Source organism: Bacillus rossius, chromosome 8 (genome assembly GCF_032445375.1).
Source record: "Bacillus rossius redtenbacheri isolate Brsri chromosome 8, Brsri_v3, whole genome shotgun sequence".
Taxonomy (NCBI): Eukaryota; Metazoa; Arthropoda; class Insecta; order Phasmatodea; family Bacillidae; genus Bacillus; species Bacillus rossius.
This window is the reverse complement of record NC_086336.1, coordinates 58,454,684-58,478,026: the sequence shown is the minus strand read 5'-3', so window position 1 is coordinate 58,478,026 and position 23,343 is coordinate 58,454,684. Positions and strand designations below refer to the sequence as shown.

General features: G+C 35.8%; 1 protein-coding gene across 1 annotated transcript in view; it reads left to right on the top strand.

Annotated features, from left to right (window-relative positions):
• Positions 1-7,464: 7,464 nt before the first annotated feature.
• Positions 7,465-23,343, top strand: part of LOC134535025 (apolipophorins) — a 115,554-nt gene continuing 99,675 nt past the window's right edge. The window contains exons 1-3 of the mRNA XM_063373857.1: positions 7,465-7,570; positions 20,650-20,682; positions 22,922-23,115. Coding sequence (XP_063229927.1) covers positions 7,495-7,570; positions 20,650-20,682; positions 22,922-23,115 — 303 coding nt within the window. The 5' untranslated portion in view covers positions 7,465-7,494. The remainder of the gene's footprint in view (positions 7,571-20,649; positions 20,683-22,921; positions 23,116-23,343) is intronic.

Below are 23,343 nucleotides of genomic sequence, written 5' to 3'. Positions count from 1 at the left end.
ACTAAAAAGGAAGCTAAAAGATTTTATTGCAATGTATAATGATGTGATTCTATTGTATATATGATCATAAGCTTTTATAAAACTTATCTGAGTCAAGGCATAGACCATATCTTGCAGACCTTCTATATCCCATTGCAGCCACATATTGACTAACAGGCGGTAGTCTGTACGTGCCGCGAGAAAATAACTTATTATTTTACGTGTGCGACTACAACTATCATGTTATTTCACACCAGTTCACAAGTGTTGACTTCAACAAGTAGCAAGAGTTAAGTTCTATGCCATGTCTTTATTGCAAGTGGTATAAAAATATCTGAACTTGAAAAATGAAGAGGCCTAAATCCCCTTAAGGCTTAGAATGTATTTTTAAAATGTTTCCAAAGGTTTTCTCCTAGACGTAGGACTGTGTCGGTTGAATCCTCAAACCCTCAGAAAGCATACAATTCTTATTACGACATATTCAAAACATTTGATATTCATACAACGAAAAATATTTGAAGACAAATTTTTTACAGGTAGGAAATATTGAGAATTTTGAAGACATCTATCAAAGAAAATATTTTGTTTGCACTCAGCTACAGAGCACTCAGAATGTTTTTTTTTTTTTGGCACGACAGGGAACGTGAGTGACAAGAAAAAAAATAGTTGATGTTCTGAAAGTGTAAATGTTTCTTTTATTCCGGTACTAATACGAAAGATAAAAAAAAAAATTTTCTCGTAACTTTGGTATCACTGTTTTTGATCAAATATGATTTTATTTTGGACTCTCGGTACCTAGACGTGGACTCTAGGGAAATGAGCGCATCGCTGGGTAGGCAGTGCGAGCGTGCACGGCACGGGTGCAGCTGCACGAAGGAGGATCGCACATCGAATGTCGCACGCCCGCGAGTGCTCGCGACCTTGGGCAGCCGGCGTTCTGTTAACTGGCTGGCCCGTCACAGGAGGTGACAGTTTGGCGTCCCTGAGGGGGGGGAGGCCTGGGTGCGGTGCCCCGGTCATGTCCCGCCCGCAGGCCCAGCTCGGGGATGCTGCTTGTGACCAGGGCCGTCACTGGGGTCTACACTGATTGGACGAAAACCACAAGTATATTTTGAATAGAATTCATGGAGAAACCTTACAAGCAATTTTGATATGCACAGATCGGACGTAGTTATGCAAAATGGAACCAACCCACATGAAACCTATTCTGAGTATTTTGAAGTAAAAGTTAATTATAAATTGTAGTTCTCCTATTGATAATATAATGTGGGTATAATTTTAATGGTCTAGTATAAATACTGATATAATAATAGCAACGACGGTACGATCAACCTTGTACTATTTTAATTTATTTTCAAATAAAATATAGCAAAATTGTGGGTTGGTTCCTTTTTGCATAACTACGTCCATTTTAAGTTGTGGCCGTGGAAATGTTTACAGTCTTTATGCACATATATATATTTTTTAATTTTAGAATTTTAGAAGTTGTACGTTAATTAATGCAGAGAGGGCCTGACAAAAATATTTTGACCCTGGGCCCTTAGCTTCTCTCAACTACCCTGCTTGGCGACCCCTGGCGTAAAATCGGCCAGGAAGAAGTCGGAGTGAAACCAAACTGGTTCGTGCCTTGGAAGTGTTACTTCTTGCCATAATTTTTTTTAAATTTAAAAACCACAATTTTTTTTGATAATATATACAGTAGAACCCTGTTATAATGTTTTTCAAGGGAGCACAAGAAAAAAACATTATAAGCAGGAAAACGTTATAAGCAGGAAATCTCAATTTAGCACTTAACAATGTTCGAGCTTTGTACCAATGGACTCACCAAGCTATGTAAGCAACTTTAATGTTAAAACCAAAGATAGTATACTTGATACATGAATTTTCTGAAACAAGCCAACAGTTTTTCAACTTAGTCTTGTTCCCTGATTAAATTTTGTTTGTCTTTAAAGATACACTGCCACATTTTTTGTAAAATTGTCTCACGATTCATGATAACATTAAGAGTGAGAACGTCTACTCCTTCGCCACCTGAATATGTTTAATTTTGGGATTCCTACGTATGAATGAAAAAAAAAATTATTTGTAACTCGTAAGCAATAGAAAACACTTTTAGTTATGCCCTCGCTCAATGATTGGCAACTTAAATATCGTAGGACTATGTACGTGCATCTGAATACAGTGAATACCCACTGGAATGGCAAGGAAGAGAAGAGTTGACTAAGGGTGCCAACTGACACGTAACTATGAACATTGTGTACCTTCAGTATATTGCATAAAATTGTATTTTTAACAAACTGCATGTATTGTATGGCAGTGATTGTAAACATAAACATACATAAAGGAAACTTTTTATCGTAAGTGTTGGAATAATTTGGTTTTAAAACATTTTTTCCCCATGTATTGACTGTTAGAAAGCAAACATTATAAGCAGGAAATTACACTATTTATGAACGTTATATGCAGGAAATAAATTCATTGTCCTTATGAGGGAAATATTGGGACTTTAAAAATATGACATTATAAGCAGGAAAACATTATATGCAGGAACATTATAACAGGGTTCTACTGTATACTACATACATGCTTCTTATTATGCAAATTTATTCTTAAATATAAGAGATGAGTAACAGGTTTAAGGCATACAGTTTTTTTTCCAGGCTAATCTCAATATGTTTGAAAAAAAAATCACTGTTCATAAACTGGGAGTGAAAAAAAGTTTATCTTAGGTATGCACTCAGTGGTTTAATACCATGCTAAGAAAATTAGATTTGTTTTAAAAAAAGTTCTTTGTTTGAAATTCATAGCTGCTTAAGATTGTATATTTTTCTTTATGTATACTGGAATGAGATTTATGTTGACAGCATTAGTTTTATGTTTCAAACAATGTGTTCAGTGAGATCCTACAGGTCACTGGGCTCATGAGAATGCTATTTCAGTGTGGGGCGAAGGATATTTAAAGTATAACTCATGCAGAGCTTCTGAAATTGTAAATTTAAGCATAAACCAGCTACGTAAAAGATGTTTCACTTTCTGTCATGCTCTAACAAAATTATGTCCTTCTGCTGCAGCTAAATAAGTTTCACTTCATGAAGGTAAGTTAGGGAGAAATTCATAGCAAGAGAGGTGAAAGGTTGACCCCTGTCTGGAAGCAAACTGTTTCAAGATGGTTAGATACACAAAACAGGTCCTGTCCAGATGTAGAGGAAGAAAGGAAATATTATGAGACAAGAACTTGAAAGAATTTTCATGGATGAGCCAAAAAATGTACATCATGATGCTACAGAAACAGAACTTTTGTTTACTCTGGTATTTTATCATGACCCTTGGCTTAATATCAGCGGATCACAACCTTAAGAAACTCACGGTCAAACCTAACTGTTAATAAATATTTGCTTAGGCTCAAATTATAGATAAAGGAACATGATTAAAAAAAAAAAAAATGTTTTATACATTGGGTAACATTAAAATTTGCAAACCCAGAAAAGACCTGCTTTATAATTTTATTTTATTATTTTTATTTATTATTAACATACGTTACATGCCTACAAATGGTTGTGGAAACCTTGGTGGTAGGCACAAACAAGGAACATAAAATAAAAAAAAATAACAAACAAAATAAACAAGTAATAATATAACAAAAAACAACATATAATAATGCATGGAAACATCTGTAACTACAACCAAAAGTTCTGCAATATTAAAGCAAATACTAATGGAAACAAAAAAAGTGAGAAAAAAAATTATATAAATATTGAAACAAATATAAAATATTGTAAATTAACTAAACTTAAGGATGCGCAGATGATAGAATTTTTTTAAGGTGAATTTTATTACTAGTTAACTGTAAGACTCATATTTGTTGAAATAAATTATAAGTCTGTATACAATATCATTAGTTTTTTTTTAAGGATAGATATATAGAAAAGGTGGCCTTTGGCTACTAAAGTAAGGAATTTTAATGCCAGTAGTTTCAGAAATATAGGTACAGTTAAGATAGTGGTTAAAATAATTGTAAATAAATAAAACATCTAAATATTTCCTTCTATCAGAAAGAGAACCTAATGTGGATTTTAGATCTATTTTGTTACCATTGTTAATTTTTTGGGTTGTGAAGTTAGATAATTTGATTTGTACTTTATTGAGTACAAATATTTTGAGTTTTTTTACTCTCTCTCATAGTTCAAACTGGTCTGAAGTGTTCATAGGTCCAGCGGTTTAGAAACACTCAGAGATGCCTCTTCGCGCTGTTGAGCCAGAACCTATGTAAACTACATTTACACAACATTAACATCTGTAGTAAGGCGTTGTGCACTCTTATTTCAAGTGTTGTAAATATAATGTTTGTACATCTGTACCGCGAAGGTAAAAGGCACCATGTCAAAAAAATTTTTTTTTTATGGCAAGTTTTCGATATGTTTCAACTTTAAGGTCTGGTTTCTTTGCTAGTGATAGGAATTGCGCAATGAAACTTTATAGCACATTATAGTTGGTATTATTTATTGAACAAAAATTTTTTTTTTATCAAGATAGTAGATGTTTTAGTTGTGCCAACATTACTTCATAAAAATGTAGTCATGGTGCAGTTTTCCATTGGGGTACAGATATGCTGCCACTGGAAACCTGATATGACAGTCAAAATGAAAGACTACTTGCACACACAACTTCCACAGGCTCAGCAAAACTGACACATGTCTGCGAAGTTACGCAAGCGACACATTTCCTCGACGTTTCCAAGCTCCTGATTAAGAATAAACTGGCTGACCTTACACCCGCTCACGGAGTAACAAGATGATAAGAGCAAGCTAGCTACAAAACCAACCATCTCCATGATTAAGAATCGCGGGTGATGGGCATCTTTCTTTCACTTTCGAGCGCGTGCGGGAATCTTTTTTTTTTTTTTTAAGTTTGGTCACTAGGCTGATAAAGAAAGTTCAACGTTTTGTGAGGCTGGTAATTTTTTGCTTCTTTATTTAGCATCAATGACTCTTCAGAACTAATTTATCACTTCACAAAATACTGCTCTGGTAAGGAATAGTTAATTTTGTAAAATGTTATTAAATAATGGTTTTTTAAATTTAAAAAAATTTTTTTTACAGATAGATTCCATTGCTAATTTCCACTGTATGTCATAGAGAAATCATAAGAAAAGAAAGATGTATACACTAACACACAGAAAAGCAAGCCAAAATCAGCCAATGTCAAATGTTAAATGCATAGACAGCAAAAAGAAATCAGTGGAAGGAATATTTATCAGATAGTGATGAGACATTTCTAACAAGATCAGAAAATACAGACAAACAATAACTCTGGACAACATAGCGACAAGTAAACAAACCCAACGATGATACTAAACAGATAATTAGGACAACAGTACGATACACAGCAATGCACAGGCGATGAAACTAAACAGATATTCGGGACAGCAACTTCTTAGGAAAGGGTGGAACATAGTGTTTCAATGACAGCGGGCAGATTTGTTTGATGGCAGGTAGATAGCATCACTTTTTCATCCATCTCGTGCTAGCAAAAATTAAGCATACATGACAGTGGAAAATAATGTTTATTCAACAAAATACTGAACAAGTATACAATTTAAAAAATTAAAGACGGTCAGGTGACTCGATTCTGGCCAAGGTGATCCAGGTTTGATTCCAGACGGGGTCTACCTGGTATGTTTTTGCAAGTGGGTAATGTGGCAGACGTTGCCGATAGCCGGCACTACTCCCGTTTCCCCCACCTTTCATTCTGTTGTGTCCCGTTTTCATCTCGTCACCCTTCAACGTCTCCAACCACCTTAGTGTCAACAAGATGTTGAACTTTTGTTAGTTAATTCATTCATTTCTTAGGAGTGGTAAGCGGGAAGAAATTCATCCATGTTACGTCCTAATTTTTCAACAGAAAAGAAGGCAGTGAAATAATGGAACAGATAAATATGCATATTTTAAAATTTTTTCTAGGACTCAATGGTTTGTCTAAAAGTACGTCATTCAGCATGTCTCCAGGTACTGAAGGTCACGAAAGTCAAGTAAAAGTTTCCATAACCAAAGGAATGGTCACAAAAAATCCCCGAAATAAACACCAACAACGTTGGAAGTCAAGAAACTCTAGTTTCCAGCAGCTTTTTTTCCCCAACTTACTTAATGCCTCACCTAAATTTATATTCACACTTTAAATATAAATATTTGGAGACTGTCTATCTAAATCATTTGTCAATCATCCCCGAAATTTTTTAGCTTTCTAACATAAAAATTGGCACGTTCATGCAAATATTAAATGTAAGTATTATTATGTTTATTTTTTTTTTTCTGTGTAAAAGTTATCCTGTGATGTAAAGAAAATTTGTAAGAAAAAGTTACTTAAATATTTTAACAAGTCCTTATAAAGGTTTATCGGGTATGTTATTGGAGATTCAACACGTACCAGAAACAGAATGCAATAAGACCTGGAAAGTAATTAAACGCATCCTGCAGCGAGGAACTGAACCCAATATTTGCGTGGATTGATTTAGGGAAAACCACGGAATAACCAGAGTCAGGATGGCTCGACCGGCATCCCAACCCGGATCCTTCCGAATGTGATTACCCGCTCACACAGATGCATTTATAATATGTGCTTCAGGTGTTTGCTTTTATAACGTGCACTTACATGTGTGTTTTCAGGATCTGGGAACCCAAAACTCTCCAGTTGTCGTGTAATGCTGCTAAGACATTAGCCATAGCAGTCTCATTTCAGGCTGGTGTTCACAATGGATTTGAGAGGAGGGGAAACTCAAGCAAAGGTACATGTGTAAAACAATTAAAATATTTTGTTAGTCAATAGCAGTGCTTTCTGTTTTTTTTATTATTAATAATTTACGTACTTGCAAAATGAGTAACTTTAGACTAGAGGCTGTTTTGGTTATTTTTCACATCCCTAGAGGTAAGTGGGCCTGCTGGTGAATTATCTTCACCCCATTGTTATTCTTTGTGAGGTATTAACATCATTTTTATTGCTTTGAGCCAAAATACTTTTATTCTATGCACATTATTCTTGTGAAACATTTTTTAATTGTGTACAAAAATTTTTTTTTTGGTATGAAATAGTTTCCCTAAGTAAATAAATTATTTTATTAATATCGTATGTACTTATAAATCTGTATTTTAGTAACCATCACTAATTAAAAAAAAATTGTTCTAATCTATATATATATGTGTGTGTGATTCCTTATCTTATATTAAAATGAAATCATATTTTTCCAAGCCCCCACCAGATGTGTTGTAATGAGACACAAATGCTTGGGAGTATTGTCAAACACGAGATGGGTGGTCACTGCACGTGAGTGGCGGGCCTACAGGAAGGGAGGGGGAGAGGTGAGGAAGGCACAGCTGGAGGGGTGGGGAGAGTGCTCTGTGGTGTATCGGCGGGCACCTCCTCCCCCCTCCCCCCTCCCGGGCAGAAGGAGCGGGGAGAGGGGGAAGGGAGGCTATAAGAGCCGGAGCGCAGGATCACGTCGGGCCTTGTGGTGTGGTTGCGATGGGGACTACCAGCACGGGGAGGCGTCCGTGGGCGGCGTGGTGCCTCGCGCTCCTGCCACTGCTCGCAACGTCCGGTGAGTGTGATTCACGTGGCCCGTCCTGACGTTCAACAGCGCTCTCGCAATCATGCAATAAAGTACCTTAACACACACATTTTCTCATAAGTGGCATCATCTCTAAAAATATTCCCGTCAAAGGTTCCAGTATTTGCAATCCTCCTTTCTTAACCAACGATAAAATAATTTTACAAGAAAACTTTGTTCAAATAAAACGTTTGGTTTTATTATTTCATACCTTCAAAGGATAAAAAATTTCAACATTTTGTTAATGAGTACCTATATTCGATTAGTTACTTTTAATCCGTGCAGATTCAAACTCTCTTTTGTACTTAGTTACACCTTTTAATATTATACATAATATTTAAATATTTCCCATACTTTGTCACTTTTAAATATACTTTTTTTAGCTGTAATAAATTTTTTTTTGGTGAATTAATGTCTTTATAAACTATATTCATAATAAATGCTGACAGAACTTGATGTTTTAATTAGGAGAATTCTAATTTTCTAAGTGAATATTTTATGAAATTTTAATTTTTTCTTACGTATTATAAAATTGCGTAGGTTTTACTGTGATTCTTCATGGTAACTTTTAAGCTAGTCTCTTTTATTGCATTAAGTGAAACTCTTACTGTTTTTAAAGTTCATATTATTAAACAAAAGCATATAGTTTTTAGATAAAGGCACATCGTTTTTATCAATATGCAGTACCTACTAAATGCTTGGTTTGCCTTAAATGAATTGAAACAATGCTTTCGTACAGTTTGCACATTTTAATCAGTTCTAGGAAACAGTTAAAAAAAATTTACATTTATGTGGATGAGATCTGTGTGATTCCTTAATGAGTCTGAATTTTTAACTCGCTTTATCACAACACTGAATGAAATTGTTTTTAAGTTTGTTGGGATGATACGTTGATATTCTTTTTTTGTGACTTCAGCAATTGTAGTTTTAGGCTAACTAAGGAACAGCAATACTTAGATAATAAATCACTTATCCCATGGTTATACATGATCTTAATACTATCCTAGTATAAACGCAATGTTTACCCCTTGAACCTGCATAGTGCACATTTTACCAGCACAAGTTCACAGAGCACAAGGTGTCTCCAACTCAGGTTGTGCGTAAAAAGACTTGTGTTGAACACATCCGAACACTGCCCACGAAGCTGCCTCCTACAGCGTCTGGTGAAAGAGTTGTAACTATCGAGATATAAATTTCTCTACACTTCAATCCTATTGTGATCATGGGATTTGTTGGAATATGTTGTTTCAAATTTCAACAGTTTATTTTTTAGCCAATGTCACCAAACACTTTATTTGTAGAATATTATTCATGTATGAAATAAAAATTTGGCTTTAGCAAAATGCTGAAATCTCATGTTTCTATAATTTAAGGAATACCAAAATTTTATTGATTTATAAATTATATCCTATAAATAAAAGAGTCTTATGACAAAAGGCAACATACAAATTGTCAAATCGAAACTGAATACCAAACTATTTCATGGTAGGATTGAAACATAAAATGGGATTTTAAGCTTCTCAAAACCATTAAATATACATATTATTAATTTGATGAAGCCATTTATAAACAATCTACAACAGTTACTTTATATATTTACTAGGTGAAGTGTGCATGAAGTACCCAGCGCTACCTGGGCTAGACACATCATAATATAAGGAACATCACTATGAGTTAAGTATGTAGGACGTACACTTTGAAAAAGGGAAAATTTTGATTTTGAGGTCCCATTGATTGCACAATATCGGTGCATCAAGGCTAGGCATCAGAAAAACCGGGATGCCAATCTTCAGCTTCATTTTGTGGGAAGGCAGGTAACCCCTAGGCAAGACGTGACGGACACACCAAACGATAGCGCGTTACAAATTCAAGGCAATGCCACCTATTGATGAAGTTCTAAACTAAACTGTTATTAGCGCCTTTAGTTCGCTAGCAGCTGCGAGCTTCACTAAGCGGGTGGGTTTCGCCAAGGAGAAGGATAAGAAGTTGCCAGACCTTACTATATGACCATTTGATGCACATATAGAAATGACACAAACTCACTATTTGTGTATCTATGATCTACCTCCTATGATTTTCTACCGAATTTACCTCTTTTTCATTCTCTTAGGGATGGAATTTCATAATTATCTGTAGTCTATGTCACTCTCCTGCCCATAAACTATCTATGTATATGCAAAAAATCATGACGATCCGTTGCTGCGTGAAAGAAGGACAAACAGACAAACACACTTTTGGATTTATAATATTAGTAAGGATTTAAAATTATAAGCAAAAAACACAAAATTATTAAAGTAAATTTATTTAAGAAACCACCCACCTTAAAAAAAAATTCACAGTGTGAGGGTGTCACTGAACACATCATTTACGCTCAGTTAGCCTTGTACTTCATGTAGTGAACGACTCTATGTGTTGGATTTCACAAGAAATATGTCATTTGAAGATTTTTATAACTAACTCCACCTAACTACATGTATAAAATGAATTTAAGCTCAGCTTTATGAGTAGAATGATATGGACTTAGCATGATATATTTAATCACAAGTTAATGTATCCCTTATTATATTGTTTATTCTGTATAATTTCAAATAATTCCTTAGTTACCGTGTGAGAAAATTTTTGTTGTTGGATAGAGAGCATGTTTTCATTTGCATTTGACAAAAATTATTTGTAAAAAAATAACTTACAAGAATTTTAAAATTTGTTTTCCATAAATTTATGCGAGGTTAAAAAATGACTTTAACTACATCACAAAATGCCGTCTCCTGACAGTTCCTAACTCCATGCTTAACTGCAAGACTCGTTTTGCAGAAGTTCAGACTGCGTTGTGTGTCACGCTCTGCCAGACCTGGAAACAAAATCTGAAACTGCTTTTTTCAGACAGGTCTGCTTAAATGAGTAGTGATTTCATAATGCTTCTAAGACTAGCAATTTATGCACACATTTTTTTTAAAACATTTTTAAAAAAATTTCTTGGTATATTTATTCTTATTACTGCAAATGAGCATGCAGTAATGCTTAGTGGTTATTTTCACTCATGTATTACAAAATACGTGTCAGAATATTCTGCAATCTTTTGCAGGGCAAGCATATGTGTTTAAGATAAATTAAAATTTATCCCCAAGTGCCAACTGAAAGAAAAAAAACTCTGTGCTCGTACCAGACGTGAAAATCATCCTGAAAATGCCAATGATAATTGTTGTAACAAGTGCAAAATCAAGACTGATGCACTTGCAACACTGGTTCTTATTGGAAAATTATATAAATTTTCCTATTCAAGGATATAAATTTATTTCCAGTTAATTTTGTTGCCTTTAAGAAGTTTCATAGGTATGAAATAGTCATTTGGTTTTAATGTATAAAAAAAAAGTTACCTCAGGTATGTGCTACATCATATATACATCATTTCCTGGAAGCGAAAATATTTTTGCAAGCAAAAGTGTGTTCAAGAATTCACAACAGCTGTGATCCAAACAACCAGATAGAATATTAAATTGAATTTCTGAAGTAATTAATGAAGAAGAGCATTCATCAAAGACTGTCTTTGTCGACTATACTATTAAAATTTGGTTCCTCTCAGCTCAAATGAGTGCCTTAAGCATAACAAAAGCTAGAGGGATAGTCTTTAATCTACTTCCTCAGGCAGAAAAGGTTGTAACCGAGACTAAAGTTCTCATTCACTTCCTTTGCTGTCTATATTTAAGTAATAAAATGCGTTATTATGAATTTGTAACTAAAACATTGTTCTGGGTTAACAAATAGCTTATTTACACATTTAGTATATCAGTTGTTGCGTGACGCAAGCTATTTGCTAGGCATCAGCAAATAGCTATAGATTTTTCCTTATCTACTGTTATTGGTCGGGTATTTGCGCTGCAGCTCGTGATAGGAGTTTGCAAAGCCAGCTAAGATCCACGGCTGGCCTCTGCCCTCATGATTTCTGGAACGCAAACTTGCGCACGAACTTGAACTCTCATACTCTTTCTTCTCTCTCTCTCTCTCTCTCTCTCTCTCGTCCGTGAACTTGGACTGGTGCACTAACAAGATTGCCAATCAACCCGTGATGCTATCTCGCCGGTTGGATTTTTTCTGATCCGTGAATCACAGACGTCTTGACCTCTTGAGGTCAGATCTGGTCAGCAATATTCAACCAGCAGTCAGGACGGAACACAAGAAAATGTCCCTCAGTTACAGAGAAAAATTTGTTTAGAATCGTGCTTGGTAACAATGGGGGGAAAATAATCAACATGCGTGAGAGGTGCTATGCAATCAGAATGAATGCATTGATATTTCATGATATTTAATTCAGATACACGTGAATATCGGTGTATAAGTTTTTTTTTTTTTTCATTCATTCTTGCAATGTAAATTTACATAGGCTCATGTATAAATTCAAACATAAACGTACTTCAGATGAAAAACAAATTTTGCACTAAAGTAAAAAAACAGCTGCAAGAATTTTTTTCTTTAATTCAGCTTTATGTATAACAGGGATAAAATGGAATTTTTTTTTATAAAATAATTTTTACTTTTAGTTCGAGTTTATTTTTTGATAATTTATTAGACTTAAAAAATTTTCCATTATATTCCTGGGGATATTCGAGATGAGGTGAAATTGTTTTCGGAGTGGAATGTCAGGGATACCTTAAGTGTTTTGACACTTGCTGTTGTGATAGACCACGCTGTTTGTTTGGTACTTTCTCCCTGGAACGTAAAACGCAGATCACAGAAACAGGGAAACAGTGTTTGTGGGCTTCAGACGTTACTTGTGATTGCAGCACGAATCTCTGTCGAAGCCAGTTAGTCGACTAGTACCTCATGTGACTCAGTCCATGCAAGACCCTCAACTCACAGAATATCAAATTGTCCAGCTGGAGATATGTAATGCCTGCTGTACGTACCTCATCGGCATTCCTCTCTTCTGGCCCACAAAGTGTCTACGTCTGCCTCTCCGTGAATCCAAACTCTTGTGCTTTCTGCGGAGCTGAACCAAAATATTTGTTTCAGATTGAAAAAAAAAACAGATAAAAATTTATGTGTGGTTTGTGAGAACTAACGTTTTTTTTTATGATGACAGAAAATCGAAAAACTTAGTTTCTCGACTTAACATATAAAAAAAAGTTCTAAGTTCCAAAGCGACAGCTGCTGAAATTGGGTTATATTTTTACATTTAAGTTAACTTAGGAATAGATTTAGCAACATTTTTACATTTCCATCAACTGAAGAGTTTTGCCTTAATCAATGCATGCCTGCAAGTCACTATTGTCTTGACAATGCTATTTAGCCATGTGGCAGTAGGAAAGGCCTGATAAAAGTGGGTCTTAAGCAGGACTCCTGAATCTTATAGTGTTCTACTGTATCAGATCTAAGGATTGTCAAATGAAAATTTTCGGTGGATTTTAAAGAAAGACTACCTATTTATTATAGTCGTTACCATAGTGCCACACCCGGAAACATTTCTATATAGTTTTTTGTTTTATGGTCCTTAGACCCCAAAATTATTTTCAAGTCAAAAGTTTGTATGTATATAATCATCATCATCATCATCATCATTATCTTCATCATCATCATCAACTGTTTCCAGCCTGTGGCAGAGTCACCAAATACAATGCCTCCATCTTCCTCTGTCCTTCCACCATTCCTCATTCTTCACTTTATTCTAGTCTTCTTCTCTCTCCTGCACTTTTTTAACTATCTGTTTTTCACACCTCTTCCTTTGTCTTTCTTGGCATCTTTTTTTTCCTGCGTACTTCAACTCAATCATTTTCCTTGGCAGCCTCTCTTTTTACCATTATTTGGACATGGTAGTACCATCTCATTCCTGATCCTGCCTCGCCTCGTAACTGACTCCTCATAAACTTCATTCATTTGCTCTGATCTTCCCAGCATCTTTCTTATCTACAGTCCAAGACTATGTTCCATTAGTGAGTATGGGCACATAGTAAGTATTGTACAGCACTTGTTTTCGCCCTCTTCCATACCAAATCTCTCACACAACTGTACAATGCATCTCCTTGTTGTCCTCTCCTTACAATTTCCTCGATTGTTTTTTCCCCTTCCCTCCAATAGACTTATTAGATACGTGAAGTTTTTTACCTGTTTCAACTCACCACCATCTAATTCAATGCAACCCCTTACTCCATTTTTGTTCCTCATCATGACATCACTTCAGTCTTTTTAGTGCCTGAATCTCGTGCCACATTTCCTCACTTTCCCACTTTATGCCGTTATTTGCTCTTGCACAACACCATCTTTCTCCACACACCATAAAATCATCATCATATTCATCTTTCCTTCTCCATTCTTTTCTTCCACTTTCTTCATAATTCTCTCCATTTTTACCCTGCTTCACTCCATTGGCTGGTTTGAACCACTTCGTCATCCCTCTTCCAGTTCTCACACTGCTGCTGTTTCCCTTATACATACTCTTCACTCTACTTATTAACTCTTTCTTAATCCCAGCTTCTTCCATAGCCTGCCAAACACACTGTCTTTACACACTGTCATAAGCCTTCTCCACATCCAGGAATATCATTACCAGATCTTTCCCAAATTCGCATCTTCTCTCCATCAGTTGTCGTATGGAAAAAATCAGATCTACGGTAGACCTTCCTTCTCTAAATCCATGCTGCTCTTCACGCCATTTGCCTGCCACACCATTCCTTAACTTCTTTTCCAAGAACTTCTCATACATCTTTGCACAGTGGCACACCTATAATTCTCACATCTTTTCCTGTCTCCTTTCTTAAACGCTGGCAATATTACCCCTTTACTCCAGTCCTCTGGTATGCAGTTTTCTTTCTAAGTACACCTCATCACTATATTATAAACTTTTTATGGACAAGATAACTGTTGAATTTTGGACAAAATACTTCCAAACTGAAACATAAAATATAGTAATGGAAAAATCACGCGTGAGTTCGTTAATGAGCAAAATTTGGCCAAAAGGGTAGAAATGGGGAAGGTTTTTTGAAAAGCACATAAATATTGCATCCATTCGAATGTGTTATAACTCTTAGGTGTAATACCAAAATTTTTGTCTAAATAAATTTTTTATATGACCAACCTTAACTTCAAGGGGTGAAAAAAATAGGTATTAAAACACCAAACAAAATTCATAACAGCATAAGTAGGCATACCATTGAATCTGTTCAAATTGTTTATAAATTTTATGATTTTTATCTAAAACCTTTGGCTGGAAATTTTTTTTTGATAAGACGAATCATTGCTGCAAGGGGTTGAAAAACAGGGGCATTGTTAAAAAAAAATTCATAATTTCCGAGCCATGTATCCGTTCTTATTTATTGTAAAACCTTAAAATAATATCTGCAACTTTTGTATGAAATAATGTTTTTATATGACCAAAGATTACTTCAAGGAGTGAAAAAAAATACAATTGTTGAAGGACAAAGAACATTCATAACCCCCTTAGTAGGCACACTATTAAATCCATTAAAATTGTTCATAAACATTATAAATATCATCTGAAACTTTGAAATTTGTTCTGAGCTATACAATAATTAAAGCATTCAGTTAAAAACATTTGAAAGATTTTTGCTGCAAGGAATATGAGGAGATGCTTAATCAATTATTTTGAAATATTGGAGAACATACAGCATGTTATGTACATTAAGTTCTTAAAATATTCTAGAAGTTTATATAAGTTTACAGAACATTTCCAGAAAACATAGGTACTTCGAAATCTACCTGCACCGGTAGGCACAGGTAGATTTTGTGATTAATTATATTTAATATACAAAATAGTTAAATCAGTTTCTTAAGCAAATGTTTCAACAGTCTTTGCTGATAATGGTGCTTCAAGTCGGCTCTGATAATACGGAACCTCGTCGTTTAGTTGAAGCTCTGGTAATCAAAACTTTACTGTGTTTAAACTTATTCTCACAACGGTTATTCTCATTTGTGTACTTATGGAGCGAGGTGGGGCGATGGTAAAAATTGGAGAATTCCGATTTCAGATCTTAACCCGGCCATCCTGGTGTTGATTTTCTATGGTTTTTCCAGGCTATTGCTGAGATAATTTCTTACAGCAACGGCTGACTTCCTCTCCTCCTCCTCCCCCCCCCCCTCCCCCACAGATATTCCTGATTTGAATCCTCTGCCTCTAATGATCCGTGCAGAGGAGACATAAGAGACGTAAGAGAGAAGTAGTAAAACTAAATCCATTCTTGACTGGTGCTAGTTCCTTTCTGAATGCAGCTTTCGGACTGGAAGTTGTAGGTTTGTGCTTCAAAAAGTATATGTTGCAATCCTAATGAAATTCCTTGTCAATTGAATTTCACACTACAGATTTACTATATCTAAAAAAAAAAAAGTCTTATTTTTAAAAGCTCAATGAACTGCCTTTTTCTTGAAAAAAAAAATTATTGTTTTTGAAAGCACATTAATTTTTTTTTTTTTTGGTGTGATTAAACTCTACAACTAACCAGTGTTTTTTTTTTTGCGAGTGCCTGTTTATTCTCTTAGCTTTTTTTTCTCCCCTTATCCACAAAGCAGCTTCGCTAGAAAAAAAAAGCTCGGGATGTTTTCAGTGTTGCCGGCCGCGTGTGGCAACCTCCCGGCCACAGTTCACGTGATAGAGGCAACCCTGAACTTGAAAACTGTTTGGCCCGTGATAGTGTTATCGACTGTGGGGAGTCAATATCGCCAGAGTCAATGTTTGCTTGGTCAGTGACTGTCGTGGACTTGAATCTCGAGAGCAGGGTTCCGGGCCTGAGGAAACATGCCCCCCAGACCCTGTCCGTGAAGCGCGTGCGCTCATTGGTTATACATGCACCTTTCTGTATTCTTCTTGTTTAAAGCATTGATTACATGACACCTTTTAATACCTTGCAAGGTATTTATTGTATTTTAAAACTTTTTTTTTGACGTGACAACGTCTAATAAATCGATGAACGCCGGCTACACGCACGAAAAAGGATGACTCATTGTCCCGTTACACACATTGTCCCATTACACTCATTGTACGCTTACGCCGAATCAATCTCTCTTCCACTCAATTGGAACAACCATCGATTTGACTTTTTCGAGACACATTAAACTTGAAACGTTTCCTACTTTTCCTATCATCGTCCTGTCCTTAACAGAATAACACAGATTGGAAGAAGTGAAATAGCAAACATTTATAAAAGTTATAGTTAAAATAATCTGTTCGTTAAAGTAATAAACATATTTGAATTAATGAGTGCAAATAAAAGTAAATTTATCAATGAAATTGTAGATTTCATTTCACTCCTTTGTATCCATACAAAATAATGATAATTCAATAAATATGATTCAATTTTATTCATAAAAGTATGCAATCATTTCATCAATGTTTTGTTATGACGTTGTCACGTTAAACTATCGTCCGTAAACCGACTTTACAGACAACCAATTTTTTTTAAGTGATCAAAACTCCTCATTAAACTGACAAGGAAGAATCAATTTGGAACATTCTGATATTTATAATTAAGTGTCGGAGCATGAATATTTCTGCAGTTACCTAAATTTCTCATTGTTTTTGTTAAAGAGAACTCTGTTATGGCTTCCCGTATACATTAATTTGCTTGCGACTGCTGTCTTGTGTAAACCATTGATAATTGTTTTAATACCGTTCCTTAGTATTCAAAAGATTGGATATTCAAGACAAAGAAAATTTTTGAAAAATATTTAAGGAAGACAAATTCAAAAATTTAAACACTAGAACCTGTGTATTTGATAAGGACTACATTATTAAGCCCTAAGACGCTATCAAAGAAATGTTTTATATTTGCCACCAGCTGCAATGCTCTGAGGTTGTCTCTGTTTAGCACTCCAGGGAACATTTTTTACACGAACAGAAATAGTTTACATCCAGAACATTCAATATTAGAAAGGGACCTGGTGAAATCCTCGAACCTCCAACCTTTAGTAATTGAAAGATTTGAGGTTTGAAGAATAATATATATATATATTTTTTTTTAAAAAAAAAAAGGGGGGGGGGGGGTGGAGAGAAAATGTAGTAAATTCAAAAATTAACCCTGAAAAGTTTGAAGTATACTGGGTCTATTTTTTTTATCTTCATATCCATCCTATACCATTCCCAAGATAATTTACATTTGATTAGTAACTAAACATATAAATATAAATAAAGTTATGATACATATTGAAATCAAGTGAAACAAACATTTAGAGGATTGAATATTTCAACACCATAATAATATATTTTTATTTTTGTATATTATTTTATTTTTGACTCTTGACATCCACATTTGTATTCAAGGGGTAGATTCAACGTAATCTTTGGGGATTAAGATTCAATGAAATTTGGATTCGACCCAACAGTAGTTTAAATCCTAAACATCTCTTAAACTTTCTCCAAACAATCATGCAAGAATAAATAATGATCAAACAGTTATTTTTACCCAACTTGGATTTACAGTAGAATCCACTTAATCCAGTTAATCCAGATGGGATTTAAAAAAAAAAAGCAGGATTTACTAATTTTTGTAGGGTGAATCTTAGGTCTACGTATACAATACTGTAAAAACAAAAATTAAGCTTTAGGTAAAGTTTTGTTTATGAAATATTCTATTTTAAGGATTTACTTATCTAAAAGTTATATTACATGCATATTAAGGCAAATCCAATTTAATCCGAACTTCTCGCTGATCTGGACAGGAACTGGTTCCATCTAGTCTGAATTAGCAGGACTCTGCTATACTTTAAAATATTTTGATTTCTCAACCATGAGTATATATTTTGATTTCAACATAACGAAGGTAGGTGATTGGATATACAATCATTAGGTTATGGACAAGAACTGAATAAACACCGAAAAGCAGTCAATACACTGATAACACCAAAATTCAAGTTGATACACCACAAAGCACAGAGTGAAATTAAAATCATGAAACTCATCATTATTTTCAATCAAAACTTAACTCTAATGACAAATAGTTAATCTTTGAAACATTAAATTCAATGCAAGTAATTTATTTACCATGACGTCTGTACCACAAATTAATAAAAAAAATTCTTGGAAATGATTGCTTACTTGTTTTTAATCTTGCCACTTTTATTAATACTCATTTTTACATTATGACCTTAGAACATTTTTCAAACACAGGAATACCTATTTCACACTTCGTTTGAAAGGGGAATTGGTGCTGTGTAAACATTCTGCCCTCTTTAAATATGTTCCTGACCTGCCTTTCTTCCCCTGCACTGTCCGGTAACATTCACCTCTTTGGTCTTGTTACTTAACATTATTGTAGGACCTACTTGTAGTTAACCAGGCGGGAAAGTTTGCAACCCCAATCTCAGATATGTATATGTCAGACGGTGTCACTGGTCACAGCAGAATGTCTGTTAGCTGGGGGAGCCAATCCTTCTGCTTTTACCAAGGCGCTTAGTCAGGGACTGAACCAGTTGGTAGGTCCTTTGGGTTCGGACCCCTCCCTTCCAGGATTAAAAAAAAAAGAAAGGAACAGTATAAGAAGATTACAGCAACATGAGGTTACGGAGAGATTATTTTGGAGAGACTATAATCCTTAGTGGGCTGCAAAAGTGTATTTCCTTCCCATCAGACCATTACAGCCCGACATGCCTCATACACGAAAGCCACAGGAACTGTTTTCCCCCGTAGTCCATACTTAATGCCGATTTGCACACGTTTTAATGTAAGCACGTCTTAAATACAAACTTGGCATGTGTGTTTTATGTATTTGATAACCTTTATATATGCATTTATTACTTCTTTTTTTTTAACAAAATTATCAAACATTTGATTTAAATGTTAAATACTGGAAATAATTAAATAAAAACCAAAATATAAAATTTTCAGTTTTCTTTTTTCAAGAAAATCATTACTTAAATTTATATTATATATGTAAACGTTAGAGTTCTAGAAATATAATATTCCCTGTGGTTTTAGTGTGATTATCAATTTAATTTTATTATTCAATTACAAAGAGCACTTTCACATTAAAAAATTATGTAATGGTTATACTGGCACTGACTTAGTGTTAGGCCAATCAAAATAGCTTTAGGCAGCCGGGCACAAGAAGAGTTGAAACCATATACATACATATGTATATAATTATGTCCTCTGAAACAGTAGTCGAGGCTGAATTACTCATGTTGCTATAAAATTCTGAGATTGACAAACACATACTGGAAATAAACCATAAAAAATAAAAATAATTTAATAAGAATTTTTAAAAACTGCTTTGAAGACATTTTTCTGAGAAGAATTGAATAATGCATAGTACAATTTTTCAAAAGTTTTAAAATTTGCGCATTAAAAAAAATGTTTGCTTATGTTTACCATTTTTTTTTGCAGGAAAAGTGTGCTCCAGGTTTTTATTTTTTTTGACTAGTTGTGCCTGCCACTGCAAGATAAATTTTCACCAGCATTTAAGGATTTTTGGTCTGTTGCAATTAAAATGGAAAAGTACTTGACGGACGTGCGGATGATTGTGAATCGCACGGCTTGTTGACGGACAGATGTGGATGGCTGACGGACGGATGTGACGGATCATTGTGAGTCCAGCTTAAGTCTAAATTTTTTGACATGACAACGTCTAATAAATCAATGAACGCCGTCTGCACGCACGAAAAAGTGTCCCGTAACGCACATTGTCCCACTACGATGTGTCCCGTTACGCTCATTGTACGCTTGCGCCGCATCTCTCTTCCACTCGATTGGAACAGCCATCGATTTGACTTTTCAATCACGTTTTCGTCGTTTGAATTATTAATATTGTGTAATTCAACGATTGTCCACCGATTTTCAGCACAATCGGTACGGTTATTTAAAAGTAATGTTGAATTTTCAAATACGTTTTTGTACGAACAATGGTGTTTTACAGGTACACATAATAATTCAAATTACACCCGGGATCTTTTTTAAGTACCTTGAGAATCTACTTAAAAGTATTTTGAGGAGCAGTATAAATCACATTCCATGCAAAAAAAATTTTTTATTTTTGGGTAGCATGCAGGAAGCAGGTTGCAGAGACTGTGTTGCGTGTCGCCGAGCAGGCGTGGATTGTCGAGGGAGTGACGCTGTTGTGCTTGGGTTGTTTCAGCATCTGCCAGCAGCTGCTCCGCAGGATGTAAAGGTGAATGTCGCCCGTCGGCGTCCTCTGCGGCTGCAGATGCAGACGTCAGCGTCTCAGCCGCATTTTCCTTTCCTCGGGGAGGGAGGGCGTTCTACGACCGCAGTGCCTTTCCGACCTCGGCCCGTCGTAAAATTTTCTACTTGCGATTGTAAAACAAAGTAATTTTGGTAGTCCTCGAAACAATATCACAAGAACTCATTTATATCATTACCCTTTATAACATAGTCCCGCTTAATAATTCACTGTTATATGTTCCACAATCTTATTTTCAATAATTTTTAACCCTGTTCTAAAGCTGTTGTAAATTTTTTATTTATTTAAATTTTAAATTCGTTGGTCCCTTTCGAAATGCAAGTATATCAATAATTATTTGGTCGGTTAGCATTGTCTGTTACGTGACTTAGTAGTACTATTTTCAAAATATTTTAGGATAGTCTTTCTGGAAGTCACAGACACTGCCTCCCCCAATCTTCTCCTTACTATGGCCATGCTTTTAAACAGTCTTGGAATAAAAAAAATATATAAATATATATATATATATTGACAGTTAGTATTATTTATTAAAATCAAATGTAAACATTTCATGTCATTATTGGTGGCCAGTGAAAGCTAATTTTTCGGTCACATGCACTTAAGCGTAAGAAACCGATTGTTTAATTTTTTGTTTGTTTCTGATGTAGTGGTGCAGCTACAAAGGAGTTACGGGGAAGGGTGGATGTTTCGAAAGCTCAAAATCCCTCTTCCTGATTTAGAATTCAGTAATTTTTGATGTGTAACATCTTAGCTCCCAGTACATGGCATTTGGTAGGAGTAATTTTATGAATGCGACTGAAGTCACATGAAACAGAAATTTGTAACCATGGTGCTGTCATCTGTAGTGGATGGAGCGAACCAAAGTTTTCAACGACATTGGGAAATCTATAGTTAACTGTTTAGTGATTTTAACCAGATGAACAAAATTTTAATAAAACTCCTTGATGAAAATCAGGACCAAAGCCGGGGTTTAGTACTTTTTCAAGTCTTTTTTTCATTTCTTGTTTCATTATATTGTTTAAAATTATGCTAATGCCTAATGATTCGTTAGTCGACTTAATTTCTCCGGCAGCGAATTCTAGCGGCGGGTGCCGAAACTACGTGTAATTTGCATCAAGAAACGTAGTTTAAAACAAAATTTGCATAAATTTTTATCACGCTCTGCATTTTTTAAAGAATTGTACATTAAAGCTCTTGTCAGAGTTTCATATTATAAGTGTATTTGCAACGTGAGAACACACGAATTTGCTCATTACTGAGGTTAAATGTTACACATCTCTAGCGATTACTGAAAGACTCTCTCACATTTTTTTTTCGATAATCGTTAATATTCATTTAAAAATCAGACTGCCCATATCTGGCCCAAATCTAAATATCATTAAAAAAAAATTCTTTATGTTAATCTCCATATAAACACATAATCTCTATTCTATAACTTTTAGTACTTTTTTTGATGTTTCTGGTATCGTGGTTGTCTAGTGGTCAGATCACATGCCTCTCACAAAGGTGCATCTGGGTTCGATACCCAGCCGCGATCAAACTGGGAGTTTTTTTTTGCGAACATGGCGGATGTTACCTTGGGATCTTGCACCCTGTATCTTTTTCTTCGGGTACTCCTGCCTGCACTTTCCGATACATTCCATCCATTTTTCACTTACATTGCGTCTATTGTCCTTGATGCCGATGAGACTATCTCTTTGAGGGTTCCGCCAGGTCGGAGTGCAATTTATTGTGTCAGTGAGGCAGGATGATAAGGTCGAAACTGGCTTGTGCTCCAGCGCGGTATCACCTCTAAGCGCAAGGTTGCTGTTGACTGGCGTGCAGTCTTCCTATTTTGCACATGCCAACTATAACATTACACGGCGGACAAATGAAGCTAAAATTTTTAACGCAAGTCCCTCGGATGCTTTCTAGTATCTGTACCGAGTTAAACGCTCTTTACTGGAAACATATGTTTTAACCATTTTCACTCTTCCAAAAAAAAAAATACATTTTTAAAACGGAATACGGAAAAAGAACCATTCGTCCACCTTCAGTGCATTGTCGAATGCTTATCTTGAACAGGCGCCACTGTATGTGCGCCCGGGTAGGCAGGGGCCTCAGAGAAACCATCCCAGCACCGGCCCGAAGTGCTAGCATAACGGCCGGACCGGGACTGGCAGCAAGGTGCGGAGGGACTGCAGCCCGCCCGTGTGCCCCGGGGCAGGTGGCGCCAGCAACTACCCCCCGGGGACGGTGTACGTGTACGAGGTGGAGGGGACGACCAGGACCAGCCTGCCCGACACCAAGGACGAGCCGGTGACGCTGCAGATCCACGCCACCGCGGAGGTGGCCGGCTCGCAGGACTGCCGCGTGGCCCTCAAGCTGAAGGACGTGCGGGTGACGGGGCCGGGCGGCAAGGTGAGGAGGCTTGTACCTCGCGGGCTTCGTGCTCCGCCTCGTTCGCCCACGCCGATATCGCAGTCCCGAGTCGTGATACTTGTCTCCAGGTGTATGTTTCACGTTATCAGGAACCACACGTGCAGCAGCTTTCACTAATTCAGCTTCTGTAACATCCGAGCCAATCTGAAACGCCTTTACCGGCAAACACTTTCGAAACATTTGCTTGAGGACCTAGGAAATGAGCTA